The sequence below is a fragment of the Hyperolius riggenbachi genome, chromosome 10, assembly GCF_040937935.1.
Source record: "Hyperolius riggenbachi isolate aHypRig1 chromosome 10, aHypRig1.pri, whole genome shotgun sequence".
NCBI classification, from domain to species: Eukaryota; Metazoa; Chordata; class Amphibia; order Anura; family Hyperoliidae; genus Hyperolius; species Hyperolius riggenbachi.
The window spans coordinates 197,189,552-197,217,544 of record NC_090655.1 but is presented as its reverse complement, the minus strand read 5'-3'; the positions used below and the strand labels follow the sequence as shown (position 1 = coordinate 197,217,544).

The window sequence follows — 27,993 nt, the reverse complement described above, 5'->3', positions numbered from 1 at the left end:
ATGGCAGAACCTAAAAATACAGCCAGTGGACCCTGTATTGTCATCACTCACAGCAATCTGCCAATGGTAGTTCCAACATCAGCGCAACCTCCTCAAGCACAACCAGCAAGATTGTATCATGTTGTCCTAAAAGGGCAACCCAAAGCTCTCGGGGTAAATTCAGATGGTTTTTTTTTCTGATGTTTTTTCCAGTTAGATGTTACACTACATTCCTACAATAGCAAATGGATGCGGTTGCTTGATTGCTGTGGATGAAGAAAATGGGTTGTGGATGAAGAAAATGGGTCTCACTTATATTATAAATGCAAAAAGTTTGGATGTTTGTTACTCAATTACGCAACAATGGCTGAACGGATTTGAATGAAATTTGTCACACACATAGTACATTAACTGGAATAACATAGGATACTTTTTATTCCCATAAACAAAAAGTGGGCGGAGACAAATACAAATTTCACTGGGAAAATGTAAACTGCAGCCATTCTTACACTGTTAATAATAGGGTTCTCAAACTTTGCACAGTTGATCACTTGGGGACTGGGATTAATATTCATAAAAGTAAGTGGAGCCTACAAAAGCCAATCAAAATTCATCTATTGATTTTCAAGGGGAATATTTAATTGCTGCCTTTCTTGCACTGTTGGTCAAGCCTCAAACCTGGTACAGTTGGTCATTGGGTGACTAGAGTTCAAATTCAGAAAAGGGTGTGGAGCCACAAACAGCCAATCAAATTTGTTTCATTTCAATGCAAATTATGAATGCCAAAGACTGCAAAGTTTACAAACTAGGTCATTGAGTAATTGAGTAATTGTGTGTTAGGGTTAGAAAAAGTGGCCGGAGCCAACACCAGCCAAATACATACCCAGGCAACGCTGGGCCATCAGCTAGTAGTATATATATGTAAAAAAAATATGTAAAAAAAAAATAAAAAAAAATATATATATAATATTGTTTCGGTAGCCTTGCAGAGTCCCTTTTATTAAGGTGTGTGGGGACCCTGCGAGGCTACCGAAACAATCAGTCATACATCAGTACTCATGGGATTTTTGCACAATTATATGTGAAAACTCTGGTGTGCTGACAAACTTTGTTACTGTATGTCTGTGTGACACTGCCTATGTCACTAGCACCCAGGACAGCAACGACGGTGTGCCTGCTCTACCTCGTTCCGCCATATTTTTGGGCAATAGCTTGTTTAGAGCAGAAAGAGTACTGGGGAAGGAGCCCGAGATAGTTTGGCAACCTTTGGTTGCTATGGTCCAATACACTGCATGCAGGGTCCCAGAGCTCTGGAACAGGGAAGGACCTGGACCTGGGTGGGCCTCCCTGTCCCACTCTAGCCCATGTCTGGTATTCAGTGAGCCAGAGAGGGAGCGGGATCTGTGCAGGTGCTGCCTAGTGGACTGCTGATTAAATTAGCAGCAGGTGAGGCTGCCAGGAGTGTGTGTGCTGAGAGCACTGAGCTCTGAAAATAGCAGCTCTGCTAACCTGCCAAGCCTGTGTGTGTCGGGATCCTAGGAGTAATATTTGGAATAATACTGGTCTGTTGAGGACGAAGGACTTTATTAGATATACATGTAAGTACCCATATGCAATAAACGTTTTCCTATGACTTTTCTCCTAGGTGATATTTTTACAATTTTTCAATGCCTTTTAAACCACCAGTAAGTAAGAAAATACACACAATAATTTTGATAGTACTACTTCGCCTTCTTTTTAGTGCTTTTTCATTGCGAAGTGCTGAAAAATTAAATAAAGAGAAGATGAAAAATGATCTCCTAGGAGAAAAACTTAATTGCATTTGGGCCCAGGGCCCATATGCAATTCATTTTTTCTCCTGCATTATCTCCTAGAAGATAATTTTCATATTCTCTATAATTTGAAAAAGTACCAAAAATTTGTAAGCAAGTCCTATTAAAATTATTTTCTTGCTTGCTGGTGGTTTAAAAAGCATTTTATGGCAAGTTGTAAACATATCACCTAGGAGAAACCTCAGGAGAAGAAGTGAATTGCATATGGGCCAAGGGCCCTTATACAGTACACTTGGGTGTCAATTCACCAGAGGTTACCAACCTATTTATCTCTTGGGAGGTAATTTACCTCCTGTGATATCTCTAAATAGCAATTCTCCAGAAGTATAGGGGAAAATATCGACAGAGAGAAATGCAAGAGATAAATGTGAGATAAGTATGAGATAAATAAGTGATAGTTAGTAGTTAGTTTTTCTCCAAATCACAATTCACCAGGGAAGAAAGGGGGTGTGGCCATTCGTTATTTTTTCATCTCTTTATCCCCTGAATGAACCTGGAGATATCGTGGTTTTCACACAGCAGCTTCTGCTGTGGAAGATGGAGCCTTTTGAGCTTACTCTGTTAGGCCTGGTGCACACCAAAAACCGCTAGCAGATCCGCAAAATGCTAGCAGATTTTGAAACGCTTTTTCTTATTTTTCTGTAGCGTTTTAGCTAGCATTTTGCGGTTTTGTGAAGCGTTTTTGGTGTAGTAGATTTCATGTATTGTTACAGTAAAGCTGTTACTGAGCAGCACTGTAAACCACGTCCCAAACCAACACACTACCGTTTCTTATGGTATTATCTTATAATAAGTATCATTCATGGCTCAGAGTGGTCTGGCTAAAAAGTAGTATTTGTGCAAAGAAACCGCAGAACCCATCTGCGAGCCAAAGCACTCAATGAGTCATGTATATAGAAAAATAGAAAAACTTTTTATTATTTACATTAAAACTCCCTATGTTGGGATAAATGGATCAACATAAATATACAACTCAGCATTGAATATAAAAGAAAAAAATGTACAACGGTCTGTAAGCCCACTCAGCATGCCCTATGGTGGCCACCTGGATGTAATAGTATCCCCTTAAAGTGATAAAGGTCGCCTGCTAGCCTGTATAGGCGTAGAGTATATATAGGGGTATACACTTTCATGGATGGTGATGGAGTATGTCCATTGGTTCAAAAGTATGGTGGTAGATAGCACATTGCAAGAAATCAATCCCACTATCCAATTGTCAGCTAGAATGCTTGTGGATGTCCAATCACAACATCCATATAGGTTTTCAGCAAGCAACAAAAGTTCCAGCTCTGTAACAAGTAATGAACTGTAAAGCCTGTAGATGTCCAATCGCAACATCCATGTAAATATTCGTAAGGCAAGGTAAGTTCCAACTTCATGCAATAACTTTGTTTTATAGCTACCACTCCTGGAAAGATTCCATGCATCACACATCCATGCACCGCTTCAGATTGTCCATCTGAGGTAGAAGAATGAGATGTAATAAAGGTCCGCAAGCATGGGGGAAACATCCAGGGATATGATCTGCAAGCTGTAGTGGGCTCAATTGTCGACCGGTTTCGCCGGTAATCCGGCTCCTCAGGACCCCAGACCGTGTGATTGCTGAGTATAGCATCTCCGGCGCGCCCCACGCCATAAAAGGCGTCTCACCCGGAAGCACGTCATCCGCAACCAAAGTGAGGCGAAACCGGTCGACAATTGAGCCCACTACAGCTTGCAGATCATATCCCTGGATGTTTCCAGCATGCTTGCGGACCTTTATTACATCTCATTCTTCTACCTCAGATGGACAATCTGAAGCGGTGCATGGATGTGTGATGCATGGAATCTTTCCAGGAGTGGTAGCTATAAAACAAAGTTATTGCATGAAGTTGGAACTTACCTTGCCTTACGAATATTTACATGGATGTTGCGATTGGACATCTACAGGCTTTACAGTTCATTACTTGTTACAGAGCTGGAACTTTTGTTGCTTGCTGAAAACCTATATGGATGTTGTGATTGGACATCCACAAGCATTCTAGCTGACAATTGGATAGTGGGATTGATTTCTTGCAATGTGCTATCTACCACCATACTTTTGAACCAATGGACATACTCCATCACCATCCATGAAAGTGTATACCCCTATATATACTCTACGCCTATACAGGCTAGCAGGCGACCTTTATCACTTTAAGGGGATACTATTACATCCAGGTGGCCACCATAGGGCATGCTGAGTGGGCTTACAGACCGTTTTTTCTTTTATATTCAATGCTGAGTTGTATATTTATGTTGATCCATTTATCCCAACATAGGGAGTTTTAATGTAAATAATAAAAAGTTTTTCTATTTTTCTATATACATGACTCATTGAGTGCTTTGGCTCGCAGATGGGTTCTGCGGTTTCTTTGCACAAATGTTACTGAGCAGCTACTGTAACAAAAACCGCCTGGCAAACCGCTCTGAAGTGCCGTTTTTCAGAGCGGTTTGCGTTTTTCCTATACTTAACATTGAGGCAGAAACGCCTCCGCAATCCAAAATCTGCAGCAGCCCGGGAGTATGCGTTTCTGCAAAACGCCTCCCGCTCTGGTGTGCACCAGCCCATTGAAATACATACCCCAAGCGTATCCGCAGCCGCAAGCAGATCGCAAAACGCAGCCGAACCACTCTGGTGTGCACTAGGCCTTAGAGCTTGCTTCTATTATGAGGAGACAAAGGCGCAGGCGGAGGGTCTGTTTAATCGCCCCTCATATTTTTCGTGAGAGAACAGTTCTTGATAATTTTACTGAGACAGAGGTGGTGAAGAAGTTCAGACTCACTCGTGATATGATTTATGATATGATCCGGCAGTAAAAGGCGGGAATACTCTGGTCACGTAGTGGTAAAACTCCGCCTCCTACCCACAATGCTTCACTTTCAAGCTTACAGAGAGGAAAAGTATCCCATGTAAATCATTAATACCGATTACCTAACTCTCTGCTTTCTCACACTTTCCTCATGCATATCTCTCCATTATCCCCTGCTATCCAACATTTTTCTCTCTGTCCTCTCACACTGGTGAATTGACTCCAGAGTGTTAAAATACCTCATGAGATAAACTACCTACCTTTTTTCTCTTAGTAAATCCTCTCTGGTGAATTGACGCCTTTGTCCTCAATTCACTAAGATCATGCTGGAGATAATAAGGCAAGAGAAAACTTACCTCCACATAAGAGAGAGTTATCTTATCTCTTCATTCCTTAAGTTACCTCCTCTGTAGTTAAGTTACCTCCTCTGTAGTTATTTTACCTCCTCTGTAGTTAATTTACCTCCTCTGTAGTTATTTTCACATGCAGTTAATAAACAGCCTGTCTTTAACTCTGGAGTTATTTTAAGGATTCAAGAGTTAACTTAAAGACAGAAGAGTTAACTTTAGGTTTGCCTGAGGTAAAATGTTTCCTGAATACTACATGCCTTATCACCATGGTAACAACTCTAGAAGAGTTATTAAAGACAGGAGATAAGCTTAGTGAATTGAGGCCTTTCTATCCTAGGTTTTCTCCAAGGCGATATTTTAGATCTTATCAGTACAATGCCTTTTAAGCCACCAGCAAGCAACAAAATACTCAAAATTATTTTGACAGAACGTTTTCAACTACGTTTTGGTACTTTTTTTTAATTGCAGTGCTAAAAAGTTGTTTTAAACAGAAGATGAAAAATTATCACCTTGGAGAAATCATAGGAGAAAAAGGAAAAAGTGAATTGAATGAGGGTCATGGATATACAGTACTGTATACAGGAAATGTGATGAATTGAAAATCATTTAGGCCCTGTAATATTTAATACAGCCAACACTGAAACTGGGTAATTATTTTATGAACAATTTATGTTTAACTTGATTTTGATGCTAGCAACACATTTCGGAACAGTTGGAGCGAGGCAAAAAAAAAAAAACAGGACAGAGGAAACCATGAAGTGTTGAGTTTAAAGAGAACCCGAGATCGATCTCCGGGGGCAGATGGGACACAAAGGCATGTCCTCTGCCTAATGACATGGCTCTGTGTCCCCAACTGCCACTCTCTGCCCCCCCACCGCCGCGCTATACCCCCCCCCCCCCCCCCCGGAGTTTAGCAACAAGACTCAACGCTAACTTGGAAGTAAACACAGGGGAGAGGAATTTCCTGTTCAAAACACCAGCCAGGGGCATTCCTGCAGGGTTTCCTGAGCTGCCATTGGACAGCTTTCTCTCCCTGGCCACGCCTCCTGCTGCTCCCCCACCCCCCTGCACGCTATGAGAGACACACAATCTCTCAGTGCAGCGTCATGACACATAGGTCACAAAAGTGAAAGAGGGCCATTGCGGCCCACAAGAGGAGCGGCGGTTTTTGTGGATACCTGATTCGCTCAGCCTCAGATCAGGTAGCCTACTTTTTACGTCATTTTTTTTTTTTAGCCCACCTCGGGCTCTCTTTAAAGATGAACTGAGGATGACAACTAAATACACTGCTAAAATATGGGATTTTTAGCTTGCCAGACCTGTGAGTCAGAGATCTCACCCACACAGCATAGGCAGCATAACAAGCTATGTGTCCTCACCTTTTCCCAATTGTCAGTGAAGAGCATAGCTCTTTAAGAAGACAGTGAAGTAGGTGTATGCAAACCTTTTACTTACAGCATCACTTTGCTTTCATTCCTAATACAGATAACAAGGACAGATTTATACTTTTTTTTGCCTCTAGGCCAAGTATATTGGGACTTCCCTTCCAAGTGCAGCAGCACCCCTCCTATTCCACATGCCACCCGCTCTTCCATGTGTATCATCCCTGTACTGCATTCCCTCTCTTTCATGCACAGCTCTCTTGGACATCAGCTTCCGTTTTCATGTGTTGCTCCCCATTTGCAGCCTTCTCTTTCATCTGCAGCAACCCCTATTTTATGTCCAGGTGCCCCCAGGGCTGCAGCCGCCCAAGGCCCGGGCCTTGGGGGTCTTTCCTGAAATCCAGCCCTGTCAGTTAATATCCCAGATATAATAGAGACTTCCAGACTGATCAATTGACAAAGGCCCATGCACTCTGCATATGTCACAAATCATAATCCTGCAACAGGGGAACGTAATCAAAATACACAAAAATGAGTTCTGCTGCCTGTTTCTGCAATACATAAAGTGAATCACTTCTGCATATCTTCTCTATATAGATCACGCAGCTCATGGTGGCTTTCCTGTACATCTCTTTGGGGACAGTGCTGCTATTCACCTTGGAGAGCTTTGTATCCATCAGTACATACAGTGGAATAAGTTATTGGGGAGCGGCACTTGTAAGTATATTCTTTTTACCAGGTTTTCATGTTTTTGTATGCGAATGCTTGTAACACATTTATGTGTGTGGTCCACAATGTTCTCTATACAGGCCTTCCAAACAAACCTCCTGCCATGCTTCCCCTACACTTTGAAACTCCCCGCCACACCTGATCAGGACATCTCCATCCCTGGAAGCATCTAAATCCAAACTGAAAAGCCAGCTGTTTAGTCTGACATTTATGAACACCTGCTCCTTCTGCTCCTACTTAGAGATGTCCCAAACGGTTCACCGGCGAACGGTTCCAGGCGAACTTCGGTGGTTCGCGTTCGCCTACCAAACGCGAACTTTCCCGGAAATTCGATTCGCCCCATAATGCTCTATGGAGCAAAACTTTGACCCTACCTCTACATCACAGTCAGCAGACACATTATTGCCAAACACACTGCTCTCAATGCTGAAAGGCCCACCCCCCCTCCAAGCAAGGTCCTTATACTATTTGACTCACTTGTCTGCCTACACTAATTAATTAAGGGACAGCTGCTACACACTCTGCTAGGGAAATTTTAATTAGGCTCTTGTGGGCTCCACCCTCCACCCTCCTACCTCCTACCGGAGGGAGGAGGGTCTCATCTGCCAGAGAATTATATTATTTCAAAAGCCAGTTTACATACCATAGCTGAGAATTGAACCCAGGTCTTACTGTGTGGTGGGCAAGTACCTTAACCGCTGTACCACAACAGTACTAACTGAAGCTGGCCTAGCATTTACCATTTATGCTCAATCCAAGAGAAAAATTAGACAAGATAGCAGCGTTAGGACTTGCCTAAGGTCTCCTACTGAATAGGTGCTGGCTTACTGAACAGACAGAGACGAGATTCGAACTCTGGTCTCCTGTGTCAGAGGCAGAGCCCTTAACCATTACACCATGCAGCCACTGCTTACAGAGATGTAGCCAGACATGGCCTTGTATTTTGTGTTGAACAGTTGTCAAGAGAAACATTAGACAAAATAGCAGTGTTAGGAAGACTTGCCTAAGGTCTCCTACTGAATAGGTGCTGGCTTACTGAACAGACAGAGACGAGATTCGAACTCTGGTCTCCTGTGTCAGAGGCAGAGCCCTTAACCATTACACCATGCAGCCACTGCTTACAGAGATGTAGCCAGACATGGCCTTGTATTTTGTGTTCAACAGTTGTCAAGAGAAAAATTAGACAAGATAGCAGTGTTAGGAAGACTTGCCTAAGGTCTCCTACTGAATAGGTGCTGGCTTACTGAACAGACAGAGACAAGATTCGAACTCTGGTCTCCTGTGTCAGAGGCAGAGCCCTTAACCTTTACACCATGCAGCCACTGCTTACAGATATGTAGCCAGGCATGGCCTTGTCTTTTGTGTTCAACAGTTGTCCAAAGAGAACCCCAGATAGCCAGGTAGATTCATCTCTCTCTCTCACCAACACTACATGCTGAAGCCAGCCTAGCATGTACCATTTATGCTCAATCCATTTATGCTCAAAAATACAATTCCGCGGAAAGCAGTGAACATCCATCCCTACTAGAGAGAGAGAGAGAGAGAGAGAGAGAGAGAGAGAGAGAGAGAGATGAATCTACCTGGCTATCTGTGGTTCTCTTTGGACGACTGTTGAACACAAAATACAAGGCCATGTCTGGCTACATCTCTGTAAGCAGTGGCTGCATGGTGTAATGGTTAAGGGCTCTGCCTCTGACACAGGAGACCAGAGTTCGAATCTCGTCTCTGTCTGTTCAGTAAGCCAGCACCTATTCAGTAGGAGACCTTAGGCAAGTCTTCCTAACGCTGCTATCTTGTCTAATTTTTCTCTTGGATTGAGCATAAATGGTAAATGCTAGGCTAGCTTCAGTTAGTACTGTTGTGGTACAGCGGTTAAGGTACTTGCCCACCACACAGTGAGACCTGGGTTCAATTCTCAGCTATGGTATGTAAACTGGCTTTTGAAATAATATAATTCTCTGGCTGATGAGACCCTCCGGTAGGAGGGAATAGGTTGGCGGGTGGAGGGGTCCTAAAATAGGGGTCTGTGTGAAACCTAGATGTTAGCCTGGGACATTTGATGTGTATTTCACTCAATCATGTCTGCCTCCAGGTATTAGAGCAACATGAAACATGTTTTCTATCATTTTTCTAGCCAGTCGAATTCTTTCTATTTTTCAAAGTTCGCCTCCCCATTGAAGTCTATTGCGGTTCGCGAACTTTTTCGCGAACCGAACATTTCGCGGAGGTTCGCGAACAAACAACCAAAAATCGGAGGTTCGCGACATCTCTACTCCTACTCAATAACAGGACATTCAGAAAACCAACAAGAAGAATTTAATTCTGCCTGATTTACTGCTCCACTGATATCTCCGTTTTCTGAGACACTCCATTTGCAGCTCACATATAAAGGTTGTTTACACTTAGTAATGGCCTGGGAAATGCATCTTAATTGCTTTTATTAACCGTGGCAGTTCCAAGAATGAATATACACAGGTGCAGCACTCAGTTCATAGTTTATGGTTCATAACGCTACTAAAGGTACCCTTATGCCTATGGCTCAAATTAGGTGAAAATAAAGTTGTTAAAACAGGCCTTAAAAACAAAGGCAATAGAAACAAATGCAACAGGTCTGATAAGCTTTTAACTAGTATACTTACTGCCACTTCAAGCTTCCTAAGTAATCCCAATTGACAACAAATGATAGGCTCTACATACAACAATGTAATATATTGCACAAACAATGTTGCCTGGAGCAGCCATTCAAAGATGTGCACTCCGGGAAAACCTCAGAGATGGGGGAACAAGGGAAGCAGGAAGCCCATGAAGGTTAGGTAGGTAGGTTAGTTGGTTAGTATAGCTGTATAGCTGTATAGCGTAATGCAATCTGCAACTACTCACATGGCTTGGTTGCTGAAATTAGCAACTGCAGGGCCGGATTTACCATAAGGCACTGTAGGCACGTGCCTACAGGTGCTTGATGATGGAAAGGTGGCTGACTCCCCGCTTTGAGCGCCTTCTTCCTTCTTTCCCTATGCAGAGTCCTGAGCAGTATGTAAATGAGAGGTTACTCACCAAGGTCTCGACATTCCACTAGGAGTCACCACTAGCTACTTAATACTGAGGGTACCTGTGGCTACCTAATGCTAGGGAACACCTGTTGCTACCTATGACGGGCAAGGGAAGTAAGGGAGAAATTACACCTGGCTGGGCCAGCCAGCACACTTGTGGCGCGGTTTGGGGGGGGGGGGGTTGTAGGCTCATGGAGGGTGAAGTCTAGGGTGCCAGGATATCTGTGCCTATAGGCTCCTGTGATGTAAATCCGGGCCTGAGCAACTGATTTAAATTGCCTGTGAAGAAAGCCTGTCTCCACTCGGGTCATGATTGTTTGGGGTCGTTCTCTGGTAGGCCAGTTGGGACATTAGTAAGACAAAAAGGGAAAGGGAATTAGGGTAAGATAACATAATTGTCAGCTGCCAATAATGTAAAAATGGAAGAGTGGTAAGAGGCATCCAAAAACCACTATAATAGTATAAAAACTATGTTAAAAGAGGAAAGTTTAGACACATCATAAAAATCAGATTCTTAAGAATAGGAATATTTTAGTGGAACGTAAACAAATCATTTTGTGGGTCTGGCCCAGTGCCTCAGATATTGTGTCTAAAGAGGTGGTGTCAGAATCAGAATCAGAATCAGAATCAGAATCATCTTTATTATCGCCAAACACACCGAGTGGTGTGCCTGGAATTGCTTGTGGTTCACATGGCATATACATATAACAACACTTAACAACGCATGGCAGAGATAGCAAAGGCAAGCAGGACATACATACATTTAGAGCATCTCAGTATTAAGTGGAGTCCTGGGGGGGGGGGGGGGGGAGTGATCGCTACTGTGGGAGACCATGTTTCAGTCAGAGTTTACAGCTGAGAGGGAGGGATGCCTGGGGCTAGGGTGACCCCGGGATGTAGGCCGGGAAGGGGGGGGGGGGTTTGAGTTCAGTGAGTTCAACAGAAGAACTGCTTGTGGGAAGAAGGTGTTCATGCGCCTAGTGGTCTTGGCGGGGATGGATCTAAGACGGCGTCCCAGTGGAAGGGTCTCGAAGTATCGTCTGCCCGGGTGGGAGGGGTCGAGTAAGATCTTGGAGGCCCTTGTCTCCATTCTTGTGGAGTAGAGGAGATCTAGGGAGGGCAGGTGGGTGCCAATGATCTTTTCTGCAGCTTTTATCACTCTGTGGAGTTTGTATTTGTCTGTAGCGGTTGCTCCTGCGTACCAGACGATGATGGAGCAGCAGAGGATGGATTCGATGGTCGCAGAGTAAAAGCTGGTGAGCAGATCCCGTGACATTCCCAATTTTTTCAGTTGGCGTAGGAAGAAAAGCCGCTGCTGAGCTTTCTTCTGGGTTCTGGTGGTGTTCTGCCCCCATTTGAGGTCGCTTGTTAGGGTTGAGCCTAGGAACCGTACGCTTTGGACTCTGGAGACCTCGGACCCGTCGATGAACACTGGTAGGGGGGCCGGAGGGAGTTTCCGGAAGTCCACGATAAGTTCCACGGTCTTTGCTGTATTGAGAACAAGATTGTTGTCCTTGCACCAGTTACAGATCCTCGCAACTTCGTTTCGGTAAGCGTCCTCCCCGTTTCTGTCGATGAGGCCGATAAGCGTGGTATCATCTGCGAATTTGATAACTTTGACGGTGTCGGAGGCCGAGGTACAGTTGTTAGTGTACAGAGAAAACAGAAGAGGGGATAGCACGCAGCCCTGCGGGGCTCCAACGTTGGTGGATCTCTCGCTGGAGATGCAACTGCCAAGCTTGACCCGTTGAGTTCTGTTGGAGAGAAAGTCCTTTACCCACCCGCAGAGGAGGGAATCCGCCCCAAGATGCGCAAGGTTGTCGATCAGAATGTCCGGGCAGATGGTGTTGAAAGCCGAGCTGAAGTCTAGGAAAAGGACCCTAGCATAGGCTTTTGGACTGTCGAGGTGTTCCGAGATGTATGCCAGGCTGACATTGATGGCATCGTCAACTGATCGGTTTTCCCTGTAGGCAAACTGGAGTGGGTCAAGGAGGGTGCGGGTGGAGTGCTTCAGGTGGGCCAGCACTAGCCTCTCGAATACTTTCATGATGATGGGGGTCAGGGCCACAGGTCTGAAGTTGTTGAGTTCCCTGTTCCCTGTTTTTTTGGGGACGGGGATAATTGTGGACCTTTTGAGGCAGGAAGGGACCTTTCCTTCTGATAAGGATTTGTTGTAGAGGGAGGTGAGGATGGGGGCTAGTTGGATTGCGCAGGTTCTCAAGCAGAGAGAGGACACCCCATCCGGTCCTGAGGCTTTTCTAGGGTTGAGTCTGCGGAGGTGTCGTAGCACATCCCCCTCCTGTACTGCGGTCAGAGCGGGGATGCCCCCGGCCCCTGAGGGGCCCTGGGCGTCTTCCTTCGCGGATGCCTGATGCCTGAAGTCTGGAGCTGACTGGGCTGCCGGGGCCCCAGGCTGCTTGGGTTGGAGATCAAATCTGCAGTAGAACTCGTTGAGTTCCTCCGCTAATTGTGAACTGGGGGCTGCTTGATGAAGGGGAGGTTTGAAGTTCGTTGCCGCCTTGAGTCCCTTCCAGACTTCTCGCGAGTTGTTGGACTGTGGGCTGAGGCCTACCTTATTAGAGTAGGTCCTTTTTGCGGCTTTCAGATCTCTATTCAGGGTGTTCCTGGCTTCCCTGTACTCTTCTGGGGTGCCCGACTTATGTGCCTCCTCCTTGATCTTCTGGAGACGTCGTAGGTTGCTGTTGAACCAGGGCTTATCATTTGGGAAGACTTTGAAGGTTTTGGTTGGAATGCATGCATCCTCGCAGAAGCGGACGTAGGAGAGGATGTTTTCAGACCATTCCTCCAAGGTGGGTGCCTCCAGGGTCGACCAGTCGGTGCATTCCAGGCACGCCTGCAACCTCAGTTTTGCGTCCTCTGTCCACTTTTTGACGGTTCTAGTGATGGGCTTTGACGACTCAAGCTGCCTTCTGTAAGTGGGGGTCAGGTGGATCACGCAGTGATCTGAGTTCCCTAGGGGAGCGCCTCGAGAGGCCTTGTAAGCGTTTCTGAGGGTTGTATAGCATTTGTCTAGGGTGTTGTGGTTCCTGGTGGGGCAGGTGATGTGCTGCTGGTAGTGGGGCAGCTCCTGTCGCAGGTTTGCGCTGTTGAAGTCCCCTAAGGTGATGATGAGGGCCTCCGGGAAGGCAGTTTCCCACTCCGAGATATAATCACTCAGTGTTCTCAGGGCACTCCTGGTGTTGGAAACCAGGGGGGATGTAGACCCCAATCAGAATGAAGGAGGAGAACTCCCTAGGTGAGTACCTGGGCCTACAGTTGATGGCTAGGAGTTCGACGTCAGGGGAGCAGAACTTGCTGAGGAGTGAGATGTTGGTACACCAGTCGGAGTTTGCGTAGAGGCATATGCCGCCTCCTCTCGTTTTCCCGGAGAGGTCTCGATCCCGGTCTGCCCGGAAGAGGGAGTAGCCTGGCATCTGTACAGCGTTGTCCGGGACATTTTCGTTGAGCCAGGTCTCCGTGAAGCAGAGCACAGGGGTGTTCTTGCTTAGCGAGGGTTTACGGCCGAGCAGTAGGAGCAGTTCATCCACCTTGTTTTGGAGTGAGCAGACGTTCGCTAGGAGTATGGCCGGTATGGGAGTGAGTAGTCCTCTTCTCTTCAGCCTCACCCGAGCCCCCGCCCTTCTCCCCCTGTGGTGGCGATTCTTTGGAGGGCCCCTGGCGCTCCTAGTTAGGAGCGCGATGTGGGAGTTGACTGTCTCCCGCAGGGTGGCTTCAAAGGGCCGGTCGCAGCCAGCAAGGGGCTCCCATTCCAGGAGTTCAGTGCGGGATAGGGAGCGTACAGTTCTAGTCTCCCTTGAGAGTTGCTTCCCCGCGCTCCCACCTGGGACGGCAGCAGCTGGAACAGTGGAGCCTGGGGAGACAGAGCGGGCAGCAAGCATAGTTCCCAGGAGCAGACAGGGGCACAAGTGGAAGCAAGCACAGGTGGGGGCAAGCACAGATGGCTGGTAGTGGCACAGGTTGGGCAGCACAGGTGGGAGCAGGCACAGATGGGGGAGCCCAGAGAGGCTTCACAGTGGCAGCAGAGACATAGCATCACAGTGGCAGCAGAGACATAGCATCACAGTGGCAGCAGAGACATAGCATCACAGTGGCAGCAGAGACATAGCATCACAGTGGCAGCAGTCATAGCATCACAGTGGCAGCAGAGACATAGCATCACAGTGGCAGCAGTCATAGCATCACAGTGGCAGCAGTCATAGCATCACAGTGGCAGCAGAGTCATAGTAACAGTTGCAGTGGTTTGGCAGGCTCACCGTATCCTGGTCGCTGGAGTGGCAGGCAGGGCTGCGAGAGTGGGGGCCCCTTGGTGGTGGTAGGTAGGCAGAGGCTTGCAGGCAGGGCGTCAGGCAGCCACGTGGTGGGACGGCTGGATGCCGGCGGTGGAGGGCCCGGCGTGCCTGTCGGAACCTGTGGATCTTTTGCGGGCAGTGACCCAGGGCCCCCGTGCTGGATGGGCGCTCCTGATGCCAGAGCGGAGCGCTGCTGACTGGTGGGGGGAGCAGGCCTGGGGATGGTGCCGCTACTGGGAGCGTGAGGTCCGGGGGGCGGGCCTGGGGCCTGAGCGGTGCGCTGCTGTCCGCGGCTGGAGGGGGACAAGCAGGCCTGTAGATGGGGCCACTGCTGGGGTGTGGAGTCCGGGAAGCGGGGCCGGAGCGGTGCGCTTCTGTCCGCGCTGGAGGGGGACAAGCAGGCCTGGAGATGGGGCCACTGCTGGGAAGTGGCGTCCGGGGGGCGGGCCTGGGGCCGGAGCGGAGCACTGCTGTCCGCGGCTGGAGGGGGACAATCGGCCTGGAGATGGAGCCGCTGCCGAGAGCGTGGAGTCCGGGAGGCGGGACCGGCGCCGGAGCAGTGCCCCTGCTGTGGAGATCGAGGCTGGTAGGGGTGACGAGCAGGCCTGTAGCTGGAGCTGCCGCTGGGAGCGTGGAGGCCAGGAGGCGGCCTGGGGCTGGAGCGGTGCGCTGCTGTCCGCGGCAGATGGGGGGGACAGGACGAGCAGGCCTTGTGCTGGTGCCGCTGCTGTGGCCTTGATGCCCCTGCTGTGGAGAACGAGAAGTCCGGAGAGGGATGCTGCAGGAGGCAGGTGAGAGATGCTGCAGTGCGGGTTCCGGAGGGTCTGAGTCCGGTGATGTGGAGACCTGGGCTGGGAGGCGGGTGGCTCCGGGAGCCGCAGCTGAGATTTGGGAGTGCTCCTTCCTCCTTGATAGACAAACTAGACAAGACTAGAACTAATAGGAGCTACAAACAAACTACTAAACCGAACTAAAAAAGCTAAAAGACAGAAAAAAAAGCGGGGAGCCATGTGACCGAGGCACCTCTTACGGCGCCATCTTGTCATACCACAAGAAACATATATATAATACATAATACCGACCAAATGTACAAACCTGATTTTTTTTTTTAGAGCTTTCATTCATTGAGTTACCCAATAAAAGATATGTCATCCGTACCCAAACGTTTATCCAGTAACTGATGGCTATCATGGTACAATGTTCCTCCCTTCCTTATCATCTTATCATACAATGTACTGAACTATAGCTATAACAATATAACAATATAACAATAACGTATATACCCTGTTTCCCAAAAAATAAGCTCTACCCCAAAAATAAGCCCTAGCTGCTATTTCCATCATGCTTGAAGTATAAACCCTACCCTGAAAATAATGCCTAGTGGTGCAGTGCCGATTGAGCACCGGCCTTGTCATCCCAGCACACAGCAGGGCAGGTGCCTGATCAGTACTGTATGGTAGCATACGATACGGTACCTATGGATCAGTACAAGGGAACAGGGAAAATTCTGCTCAGAGACACTTCCTAATGCATCAACATTAGGCACAGCCACCTTAGGTACTGGTACTGCTGAAGCACCCATTCTGCTACTCCACCCTGAGGCAAACTACAGTTGGGGCATCTCAAGCAAAATCAGTGAAAGGTTCAAGCACCACTTCATAGAAATATAAGACATCCCCTGAAAATAAGCCCTAGCACATTTATTTGGAGCAAAAATTAATATAGTACAACTTAGTATCTAATATAATACACAGTCTTATCTTCAGGGAAACAAGGTAGTTTTTGCTACAAGCTGTATATATGCATAATAAGGCTTGTGTTGTTTGCAGTATATCATCTCTGGATCCTTGTCGATAGCAGCAGGAGAAAAACAATGTGTTCGTCTGGTAAGTTTTGTTTCAGCATAATCTAAAAGTCAGTGTAATGGGCTTGGTTTAAAGAGACACTGAAGCGAAAAAAAATATATGACATAATGAATTGCTTGTGTACTATGAATAATTACTAGAAGATTAGCAGCAAAGAAAATATTCTCATACTTTTATTTTCAGGTATATAGTGTTTTTTCTAACATTACATCACTCTATAATATGTGCAGATTACACAACACTCAGCATTCAAAATGATTCTTTCAGAGCAGTCTGTGAAGTAATGAGCTCTCCTCTAGCAGAGGAAAAGTAAACAGTTCACTTACAGTTGAGATACTAAAAGTCAGATAACAGCCCTCTCCACGACTAACTTAGTCGGAGAGCTTAATAGCTTTTTTGCATAGAGATAACAACTGGAGTTTCTCAACTCTTCCTGAACTGGAAACAATTAGACTGATGTATCTGATCTTAATGGTTTATTTCTTAGCTGTACTACACATACAAATCATAATATCATCATTTTTTTTTTCGCTTCAGTGTCTCTTTAACTTCAGCAGCCTTATGCTAGGTACACTCTATGAGATTTTCCGGCAGATTTACTGTCAGATCGATTATTTCCAACATGTCTGATCTGATTTCCAATCGATTTCCGATTGTTTTCCAATCGATTTCTGACCGTTACTGTTCTTTTCTATGGGAATTCGATTGGAAAATCGATCAGACTTGTTGGAAATAATCGATCTGACAGCAAATCTGCCAGAAAATTTCATCGTATGTACCTACCATTACTTTCTGCTGCTCTTCATTTGTCATGTGACTGGTTTAGTGTTTTGTTTTTGAAAATGTGTCAGTGTAACATATTTACAGTGTAACAGAAATATGTTAAAATTAAATATTTCATAAGTAAATTTGTATAGTTTAAGAAAATCTGAAGTGAAAATAAACTTATGAGATAATTATATGTGCAGTACGGATAATACATAGTACTTTAGTAACATAGAACTGAGTGTCATATTTTTATCTTCAGTTTAATAGCTTCCTTTTTAAGATTTGATTCAACAAACAGAAGTAATGAACCTTTGAACTTTCCTGCACTAAAGCCTTACCAGAATCCCTTTTCTCAACAGATTATAGATTTTTGCCTTCTATTTACTGTTTAGGAAGACTCCACAAGCCGTTCCACAAGTTTATTGGCATAGATAACGAATACATTTGTTTTAAGTCCAACTAAAGCAATTTTCATTTAAAAAAAAGTCTGACACTTGCCTATGGAGAGGGAAGGCTCTGGATCCTATTGAGCCTTCCCTGTCCCCTCTCAGTCCCCTCGTTATAGCGCTGTCCACTATCACGAAAAATTGAAAATACATGTAAACACATACAATTAAGGAGTATGTTTCTTCCAGAGTAAAATGATCCATAAATTACTTTTCTCCCATGTTGCTGTCACTTACTTACTTTACCGGTATTTTATTTTTTATTTTAGTCTGCAGTTTAGTATAATTTGAGCTCAAAGTAACAAACTATTTTATGAGCTGAGAATCTTTTTAAGATTGCAGCACCTTCAGGATGCAAATTGTAAACATGAAATATGAATATTAAATATTTAAAGCGGATGTGTCATATATATGAGACATTCCAGTGTGTATGCCTGCACTGTTCTCTATCTTGTAATATTCACTTGTACCCTATTTGTATATTTTGATAATCTGTGCCAGACCTGTTTTTGCCGAGATGCTGTATCTTTATCTGCCATGCACCGGCAGTGTTGTAAATGACTAGTGCTTACTTAATAAACCTTTTTTCTTATGAAAAAAAAATATATTTTTTAAAGCAGATGGCTGAGGCTTTTATTTCCAGGTCATCTCCTTAGACTCAATCCCCAATCTCAGAATACGCACCCCTCCCAAAAACCCTTACTAAAGGAAATCCTTTGGAATGATATGTGGGTACCTACTGCTAAGATCCCAATGCCACTCTTTCTGCGTTCATGGAGGGAGGTATGTGCCACTTGCCCCCCTTAATTTATGTTACTATTGCAAATCCTACCCCATCTCAACCTGTAGCATAACCCCCCTGCCCCCCCCCCCCCCCCAAAAAAAAATAAAGTCAAATCAATATCTAAAGTGACAACCCTTTGTTTTTAAAACATAAATTGTATATTTGCTCATGGTGTTTTGAAGGCATCTGGCCCAGCGCATGATTACTAATTATTTATACCATACAGGTGGTAATGATCAGCAAACAGTCATTTAGGTTAAAGCACAATAATTACATCAAATAGCAACTATAATGGAAGAATCGTCTGTAAAGTAAACAAGGGCATAATCGAGCGCTAATACTGTATAGTGTAGTAGAGTAAGAGGATGTAATTATAGGGTATATTGCTTAACCCCACTTGGGACGGCAGTGAATCAAAGGGATGGTCGCACTCCATGAAGAGAAAACACAAATTTTATGGATGGTGGACTATAAAATCTACTGTATTTGCTACCAAAAACTATGTGAAGTGTCCAGGAAGACTCTGACTCAAATTGCATTAGTGTAGACAACCCACTAACGTTTCTCTGCTGCCCCCAGCAAAACATAGACTCAGAAATGGATTACGATGAAATGCTGCCCTAGGCAAGTTTTTGCCCACCACTTATGGTCATCTGGCTTTTTTAGTAAGATTTGGTTGGGGCTAGCATCCTCCAGGCCCCTAGACTGTCTCCAGGCCGTAGGCATCTGCCTAGATTTGCCTTGTGGGTGATCCGGCTCTGACTGGTCATGACATGCTTACTGGATTGTAAAGGGCGCTCACATTTGTAAAGGCTCTTTTGTCTGCTCTTTAGGTGCACTTTTATGTGCCTGAGTTACACTGGAAAGTTACCGGTATACAAGATTATTAGCAATGCTAAACATTTACAAAAGGTATAAAAAAAATTGCATGAGGTCTAATCTCACTTGTTATGGAGAAATTAGAGTGAGGATATTAGCCTAGAGACTGAAGCTCGAAGAATAAATATACATCTCCTTCAGCCGAGACTATCTAACCCAGATGTTTCTCTTTCTCTTCAAAGGTCAAAGGAGCTTTGGCTATGAATGTAATCAGTTCAATGACAGCTATGACAGCAATTTGTCTATATTGCATTGATTCTGCCAGCCATGTTCATAATTACAATCCTCCCTGTATTGGTTTATGTAATCTATACAACCATAAAGTCTTTGTAAGTATTATATTGCATGATTTTATATTTGTAAGTTCTTAGGTTTAAAATATATTGAACACATTGCACACTGCCAGGCCTATGATGAAGTTGTGTCCTTTAGAGCCAGTTCACACGAGATTTAAAGGAAACCTGAGATGATTAAGTAAAAAGATTAACAAACCTGGGGCTTCCGCTTCAGGCTGATTGCCCCCTTCACTGTCCTACCAGGCCAACTGGATCTTCCGTTAGCTGCCCCGGTAATTACTCCAGTTGGGCAGCACATGTGTACCCCATCGTGCTCATACAGCACTACTGCGCCGGTGCAGAATGCGGCAGGGGAGCACGCGGGCGGACTGTGCCTGCTCCGACTGGCAAATTTACCGGGCCACCTAGTGGAGGGTCCAGGTGGCCTGGGAAGACAACGAGGGAGCGATCAGCCTAAACGGGGCTGGAGGAATCCCCAGGTATGTATAATTTTTTTGTTTAACTATCTCAGGTACACTTAAAGAGACTCTGAAGCGAGAATAAATCTCGCTTCAGAGCTCATAAATAGCAGGGGCACGTGTGCCCCTGCTAAACCGCCGCTATCCCGCGGCTAAACGGGGGTCCCTTCACCCCCAACCCACCCCCCGCAAAAGTGTGTCGTAAAAAGGTCGCAGAATTTCCCTTCCTGGAGGCAGGGCTAACGGCTGCAGCCCTGCCTCCAGTCGCGTCTGTCAGCGGCGCATCGCCGCCTCTCCCCCGCCCCTCTCAGTGAAGGAAGACTGAGAGGGGCAGGGGAGAGGCGGAGATACGCGCTGACAGACGCGCGTGGGGCAGGGCTGCGGCGGTTAGCCCTGCCCCAACCAGGAAGCGCTCCCCGGGTGTATCGAGGGGGATTTGGGGGTGAAGGGGCCCCCGTTAAGCCGCGCTATAGCGGCGTTTTAGCAGGGGCACACGTGCCCCTGCTATTTATGAGGTCTGAAGCGAGATTTATTCTCGCTTCAGACTCTCTTTAACCTCTTGACGACCAGCTAACGCCGATTGGCGTAAACTGGTCGTCTGCGGGTTACCATGGACTTTCCATGTCAGTTCACGGAGGGTGTCTCCGTGAACAGCCGGAGAGCCGCCGATAGCGGCTCGCCGGCAAAATGTAAACAGGCGGGGAAGAAATCCCCGCTGTTTACATGATACGGCGCTGCTGCGCAGCAGCGCCGTAAGGCAGATCGGCGATCCCCGGCCTCTGATTGGCCGGGGATCGCCGGCATATGATAGGCTGAAGCCTATCCCACAATGCGCAGGACGGATATCCGTCCTGCGCAGCCCAGGAAGGGAGAGGGAGGTAAGGGGAGGGAGGGAGCGCACAAAACGCTGCGGAGGGGGGCTTTGAGGAGCCCCCCCCCACTACCCACTAATGGCCGGCGGCGATCAGACCCCCCCAGCAGGACATCCCCCTAGTGGGGAAAAAAAGGGGGTAGTCTGATCGCCCTGCCACATTCCTGATCGGTGCTGCGGGCTGTAGAGTCCACGCAGCACCGATCAGTGAAAATTCCCCTGGTCGGCAAGTGGTTAAATTGCGGCACTTGCGCCGCTCGTTGCTTAAAGAGGAACTTCAGCCTAAACAAACATACTGTCATTAAGTTACATTAGTTATGTTCATTAAAATAGATAGGTAATATAATCTCTTACCCACCCTGTTTTAAAAGAACAGGCAAATGTTTGTGATTTCATGGGGGCAGCCATCTTTTTGGTTGAAAGGAGGTGACAGGGAGCATAAGACACAGTTCCAACTGTCCTGTGTCCTGATCAAACCTCCAAGCTGGGCTTGCTAGGCAACGAGAACAACATCAGAAATCTCATCATGCTTTGCACAGCATCAGGGGAAAAATGCCCAGGCAGATTTCTTTGATGGGGCGGAGCTTAGCTTCTGTGCAGCTAAAAATGAAGCTTGAGTAAGAAAAACAAAGTCCTGATGCTATGAAACTGTTAAAGAAACACTAAGCCTTTTCAGTGCTGCTGAGTAGATTTTTAGTCTGGAGGTTCACTTTAACTACTTTGGCCTCCTGGACATACTAGCTACGCCCAGGAGGCCATGTGCGCGTCCGCTCGCTCCCGCGGCCGATCGTGCGCGTGCACACGCTCTCCCGGCCAGCAGTTCGTAAGCCAGGCAATCAGTGAATCGGGCTACGGTGCCCGATCACCGATTCCTCTCCCCCGCAGAAAAAGCGACAGCTTCTCTCAGAAGCTTCACTTTTTCTGGCTGTTGCCTCCCCCATGCGTCTCTCTAAGCGTATGTTACGCTTAGAGTGACGTCATGTAAACAAAATCATGGCCGCCATCTTGTGGCCAAAAAGTAAAACTACAACTAAAAGTAAAAAAAAAAAAAATTCAACACACATTTACATTATAAAAACTACTGTTTCCATTCCCACCCTCCCAAAAATACCCAAATAAAATGTTTAATATAAAAAAAAACAAAAAAAACATTACAATAAAAAAATAACAACATTATTTACCTAAGGGTCTAAACTTTTTAAATATCAATGTAAAGATGAAATATTTCTATATTTTTTTTTTATTTTAAACTTGTAAATAGTGATAGATGCAAAATGGAAAAAATGCACCTTTTTTTCCCAAAAAAATATTGTCGCCATACATTGTGATAGGGACATAATTTTAACGGTGTAATAACTGGGACATATGGGCAAATACAATACGTGAGTTTTAATTATGGAGGCATGTATTATTTTAAAACTATAGTGGCCGAAAACTGAGAAATAATGAATTTTTTTCAGTTTTTTTCTTGTTCTTCCTGTTAAAATGCATTTACAGTAAAGTGGCTCTTAGCAAAATGTACCCCCCAAAGAAAGCCTAATTGGTGGCGGAAAAAACACGATATAGATCAGTTCATTGTGATAAGTATTGATAAAGTTATAGGCTAATGAATGGGAGGTGAACATTGCTCGGATGCATAAAGTGAAAATGACTGAAGGCTGAAGTGGTTAAGCACTGTTTCTTCAAATAAATGGAAGATCTTTATAAATGATGGTACCGGGTTTCTCATTGATCTTCTTGTCCTGGATGTTACATGATGTTCCATGAAGTGTCCAGGATCGGCTACGTTCGGCACTTCCATGTCCCCATAGGGTGCTCAAAAACGCAACATGACTACAAAATGCCGGTAAGCATTACTTAAAACTTCTTTGCTCATTTGCAGAAAAAGCTTCTAGCATCACATGAATGCAACGCTGGTGAAAGCCTGTGTGAATCTGCTGTTAATCAAGCTATCCTGAAGTCTAAAAAAAAAAAAAACATTTGATATTTACCACATTTAGCACAAGTACAGGCCCTACATGCCCAGTGGCAGGAAGCGCTCGTGTTTGGAGGAATCTTCTGTGTTTATTGTTGCTGGTTGAATGTACATTGTCCCCCAGCAGAACCAGCAAAATGTACTTGTATAAAAACCACAGCGCTTTGGCACTCTCCTTTAGTATTCTGCAGATCAGCTCAATGCAAACTTATGTAGGTGACCATCGCCCAAGAAAAAAAGCACAAATATTAGTCACTTCTTCTCCAGTTAAAACCACAAATGTATTCCAGTCAACAAGAATTGAGTATACAATAACTTACTTCCGGGGTCCTTTCAACAGGGACCCTTAGCATATACAGCGCATATAGTGCGATGGCGCACACAAATAAACATCAAAGTGTCAGTAACAGCAATGCCCAGTTTTCATTTCCAGTTAGGAACTGGAGACTGGGCATTGCTGATACTGACACTTTGATGTTTATTTGAGTGCACCGTATATGCTAACTTAAGGGTGTATCTTTTTCCACTAGAACCAGGAAAATAGCATTACACTAAAAGCCATGTTAATGGGAGTTCTCATACGGTAATTGGTGCAGGGAGTAGAATAAAAAACTTCCCTCTCCAGTCACCACCCTTAGTGACATGGTCAGGTTCTGTATTCCTTCCATACACACGGTCAGTGCAAGCCAAAATGTAAGCACTGTGGTTGGTCCCATGCTGTGACAGCGCCTTCAGCTGCACCCTTCAATTTGCCTTTCACAGCATCGCCATTCCTACTGGAAGTTTAAAATTGTTGGCCACTCACCCACCCCACTGATGCCCTCTCCTAGCAGCACCTGAGGCTTCAGGAAAAGTCAGGGCTGGATATCTAGAAAGGCAACAAAAGCCCGGGCCTTGGGTGGCTGCAGCACAAGGGCACACCTGGACATGAAATAGGGGTTGATACATATGAAAGAGGAGGTTGCAAATGTGGAGCAATACATGAAAGCGGAAACTGATGCAAAAGGGAGCTGTACAGGATATAGAGGGGGCTACAATACATGGATATTACACAGGGAAATGCGGGTTACACATGGAATGGGAGGGTGTTGCTGCACATGGAAGGGCAGCCCCAACATACTTGGCCTAGGGACAGAAAACGTATAAATGCGGCTTGGGAAAAGTGATGTTTGAGGAGGGGGCATGGACCAATGAAGAAGGACACCAATGCTCATGAAAGATTAGTAACTGCTATATTCAATATACACATATGATATAACTCGGCATGTTATTTATTATACCGTAATATACCATTTTAAGCATAAGTATAGTAACGCCATATAAATGAAATAAATCAGGACGAGATGCATCCAGGATTTTGTACTTTTCCTATGTGCAAAGATAATCTTACAAGTCTGTGCCTTCTTCTTGCAGCGACTGAGGGAGATTGCGCTTGGGTTCCTGATTGGTGCCAGCGTGCTGCAGCTCTGCATATCAGTTTCTGTCAGTTTTTTTGGGTGTCGCTTTCTTGACAATCACTCCAGTCTTCCACAGGTGGGCAACAGCATTATCCTACAAACGTGTAATCATACCCTGGCATCTAAAATAATAGTTATTTAGTGATCATAGGTCATTTCAATTCACATGACAGTGCAAAAAATAAAAAATAAATATGTCTTTTAAAATAAACCTGAAGGGGAAAAAAGTGCCGGGGGGGGGGGGGGGGAGGGGCAGGGGGTAGGGGGCTATTTACCTTAGGAATGTGAAGCCTCTGGATCCTAAAGCAAAAATAGTCGAGCCCAATTGGGTCCACTCAACTATGCTGGTGCAAGCCGTCTGCGTGGTACAGTGGACCCAATTGAGCTTGGCTATTTCCTCTGGAGTCCGAGTAGAAAGCCGCTAGTTCAGGGGTCTCAAACTCAACTTACCTGGGGGCCGCAGGAGGCAAAGTTAGGATGAGGCTGGGCCGCATAAGGAATTTCACAATCGCAGTGCATCGCCGCCTCTGCCCGCCCCTCTCACTCTTCCTTCACAGAGAGGGGCGAGGAGAGGCAGCGATCCGCGCGGCGATTGACGTCACGAGGGGCAGAGCTGAAGCTGAAAGCTCTGCCCCTTCCAGGAAATGCCGGCGGATTGCCCCCCGGGCGATTTGGGGGCTCTGCACCCCTCATTTAGCGGCGGGGATGCAGCGGATTATTTGGGAGCACTGAAGCGAACTATAAGGGAGCTTTTGTCAGCGAGGGCCACAAAATATTGTATCGAGGGCCGCAAATGGCCCGCGGGCCGCGAGTTTGAGACCCCTGCGCTAGTTAGTGTGCCTGTGTGCAGCCGCGAATGTTATTGTTGTTTGTTTGTTTGGGGGTGCCAGCTCTGGATTGGGCTGGCTGAGGAGAAGGAGGGGAGCCTTATTAGGCTTCCCCCTCCCAAGGAAAGCGTCTGGGTTTTTTTTTTTTTGAAGTTACAGATTCTCTTAAAACAAAACCCCAGTACCCAGCATGGTGTCCTATTATTATACTGTATTGTGCATGGCTGAGAGAGACCTTTCAGGAATCCCCCCCCCTTGACAATCCCGGGTTTGCCCCTGAGTCTGATCTAGTCTTTAGGGCTGCAGCTAATGGTGCTGTAGCAAATAGACTTAACTAGGTAGAGGGAAGTGGTCCAGAGGCTTCAGATGTCTTCCTTGACCCCATTGTTATGGCACATGGACCCTCCGAACATATGCGACAAGTTTGTAGGATGTGTTCTTGTGGCCGCTCACACCTGTATATGGCCAAACCTGTGCGGTAAGCTGAAGCTTCTCTTTCTTAAGAAGCTGCATGCTACTGCCCAAGCGCAATTGTCCTCGCGCAGGCACAGTACGACCACACTTGTGTATAAAGGAAAGTACAACCGCATACTAAAAGAGGGTCTTAGCCAGCAGCGACAGAAGTACATGGAAAGCCTCTAGACTATTCAGAGGCTTCCATTTTCATAGTATCCAACTTTTTAGTTTTTTAAAACCTCGGGTTTGCTTTAAAGTGAACCCGAGAGGAAGCTTGGGTTCAAAATCAGATACTTACCCTGAAGAGAGGGAAGCCTCAGGATCCTATTGAGGTTTCCCTCGGTTGTTGGAAGCCCCCTGTTGCTGAGTGTGTGTCCCCTCCATATTGGGGCTGCGCTGCTCCTCTTCCTTTACCATGAGCGTGCAGTAGCCGCGTGAGCCCGCCCCCGCATGTGCCATAGCTCAGAGTCTGTAGCTCCAGCTTACTGCGCATGTGTGGGCAGGCTGGGTCGGCTATTGCGCGGCCATGCTGGAGGAAAAGGAGCTGTGCGGCCCTCATGTGATTAGTGGCAATACCTTGTTGCTAATCTTCCGGGGGGCTGTGCTCAGCGGCGGCGGACAGCGGAATAGCAAGGGAAGCCTCAATAAGATCCTGATGCTTCCCTCTCTTCAGGTAAGTATCTGATTTTTTTACTCGAGCTTCAGCTCCGGTACACTTTAAGGCTCTTGTTGAGGAACGCTGCAGCAGATCTTTTGACAGCATTGATGACATATTAAAATACGTATAGGCTTTAAATAATAAGGCTGGCTTTAGAAATGTACAGAGAGTACCAGAAGGGGATAATGGTCTTTTATTACATTGGTAGGCCAGTCTAGTTGTCATTTCTTAATTTACGATTACATCTTACATCATATTTTTCTAGGTGCATTGGATATTGACATATCAAAATAACAATTAGACTCTACAAGTTCTGTCATTTGCAGTTAGTTAGCTGTGCTGCCCATACTCTCTGACAGACTACACATACTGGGGGGGGGGGGGGGGGCAACCTCTGGCTACCTATACTGGGGAAGGGGGGAATTCTCTGGCTACCTATGCTGGGAGGGGGGAGCATTCTCTGGCTACCTATACTGGGGGGGGGGGGGGGGGATTCTCTGGCTACCTATGCTGGGAGGGGGGAGCATTCTCTGGCTACCTATACTTGGGGGGGGGGATTCTCTGGCTACCTATGCTGGGAGGGGGGAGCATTCTCTGGCTACCTATACTGGGGGGGGGGATTCTCTGGCTACCTATGCTGGGAGGGGGGAGCATTCTCTGGCTACCTATACTGGGGGGGGGATTCTCTGGCTACCTATGCTGGGAGGGGGGAGCATTCTCTGGCTACCTATACTGGGGGGGGGGATTCTCTGGCTACCTATGCTGGGAGGGGGGAGCATTCTCTGGCTACCTATACTTGGGGGGGGGGGATTCTCTGGCTACCTATGCTGGGAGGGGGGAGCATTCTCTGGCTACCTATACTGGGGGGGGGATTCTCTGGCTACCTATGCTGGGAGGGGGGAGCATTCTCTGGCTACCTATACTGGGTAGGGATTCTCTGGCTACCTATGCTGGGAGGGGGGAGCATTCTCTGGCTACCTATACTTGGGGGGGGGGATTCTCTGGCTACCTATGCTGGGAGGGGGGAGCATTCTCTGGCTACCTATACTGGGGGGGGTTCTCTGGCTACCTATGCTGGGAGGGGGGAGCATTCTCTGGCTACCTATACTGGGGGGGGGGATTCTCTGGCTGACTATGCTGGGAGGGGGGAGCATTCTCTGGCTACCTATACTTGGGGGGGGGGGGTTTCTCTGGCTACCTATACTGGGTGGGATTCTCTGGCTACCTATACTTGGGGGGGGGGGGGGAAGGGATTCTCTGGCTACCTATACTGGGGACGAGGGTGGGGAGATGGGGCACTCTCTGGTTACCTATACTTTACAGCACTGATTAAGGGCATAAGGTCATGGTGCTATAAAGGAAAGGGGAAATTAAACTTTGTCCATTTTGATTTAGGCTCAAGAGAATTAAAATCTAGAAATGTTCATAAATCTGACAAGAATGACTAAGTGAAGGCAGGGAAATTTATCATTTCTATTTCTAGTATCAGGCCCTAAGACTTTTGCATATTGTATCTATTATGTTAGTTACTTTATGAGTCTTCCTTCTTTTTTTTTCTTTTTTATCATATTTAGGTGCTTGTGCTAGCAAATGACTACCAGAGTCCAGTAGTTGCTCCTGTTTCTTTGGGTAACACAGCTGGTCTAAACTACAGTTTCCCAGGTGATGGGGATTTCATGATGACAGCAGAAGCTCCAACTATTACTGAAACAAATGCAGCTTTGAAAAAACAACGCAACTACAACCAACAAAATAACACTGTGTACCCTGTTCTCGCAAAACAACAATAA

At 46.2% G+C, this 27,993-nt stretch overlaps 1 protein-coding gene across 1 annotated transcript; it reads left to right on the top strand.

The window, feature by feature from the left end:
• LOC137536773 (membrane-spanning 4-domains subfamily A member 4A-like) lies at nucleotides 1-27,993 on the top strand. The gene is made up of 6 exons (XM_068258980.1): nucleotides 1-153; nucleotides 6,972-7,091; nucleotides 16,293-16,349; nucleotides 19,388-19,534; nucleotides 24,219-24,338; nucleotides 27,778-27,993. Exons 1-6 carry the CDS (start codon nucleotides 1-3, stop codon nucleotides 27,991-27,993), a joined length of 813 nt encoding a protein of 270 aa, XP_068115081.1.

What these genes read in the sequence shown, in the direction of transcription:
- LOC137536773 (XM_068258980.1), top strand. Translation starts at nt 1, where the DNA reads ATGGCAGAACCTAAAAATACAGCCAGTGGACCCTGTATTGTCATCACT. An exon ending in GGCAACCCAAAGCTCTCGGG is followed by an intron (nt 154 to 6,971) that starts GTAAATTCAGAT and finishes TTCTCTATATAG; the next exon opens with ATCACGCAGCTCATGGTGGC. An exon ending in AAAAACAATGTGTTCGTCTG is followed by an intron (nt 16,350 to 19,387) that starts GTAAGTTTTGTT and finishes TTCTCTTCAAAG; the next exon opens with GTCAAAGGAGCTTTGGCTAT.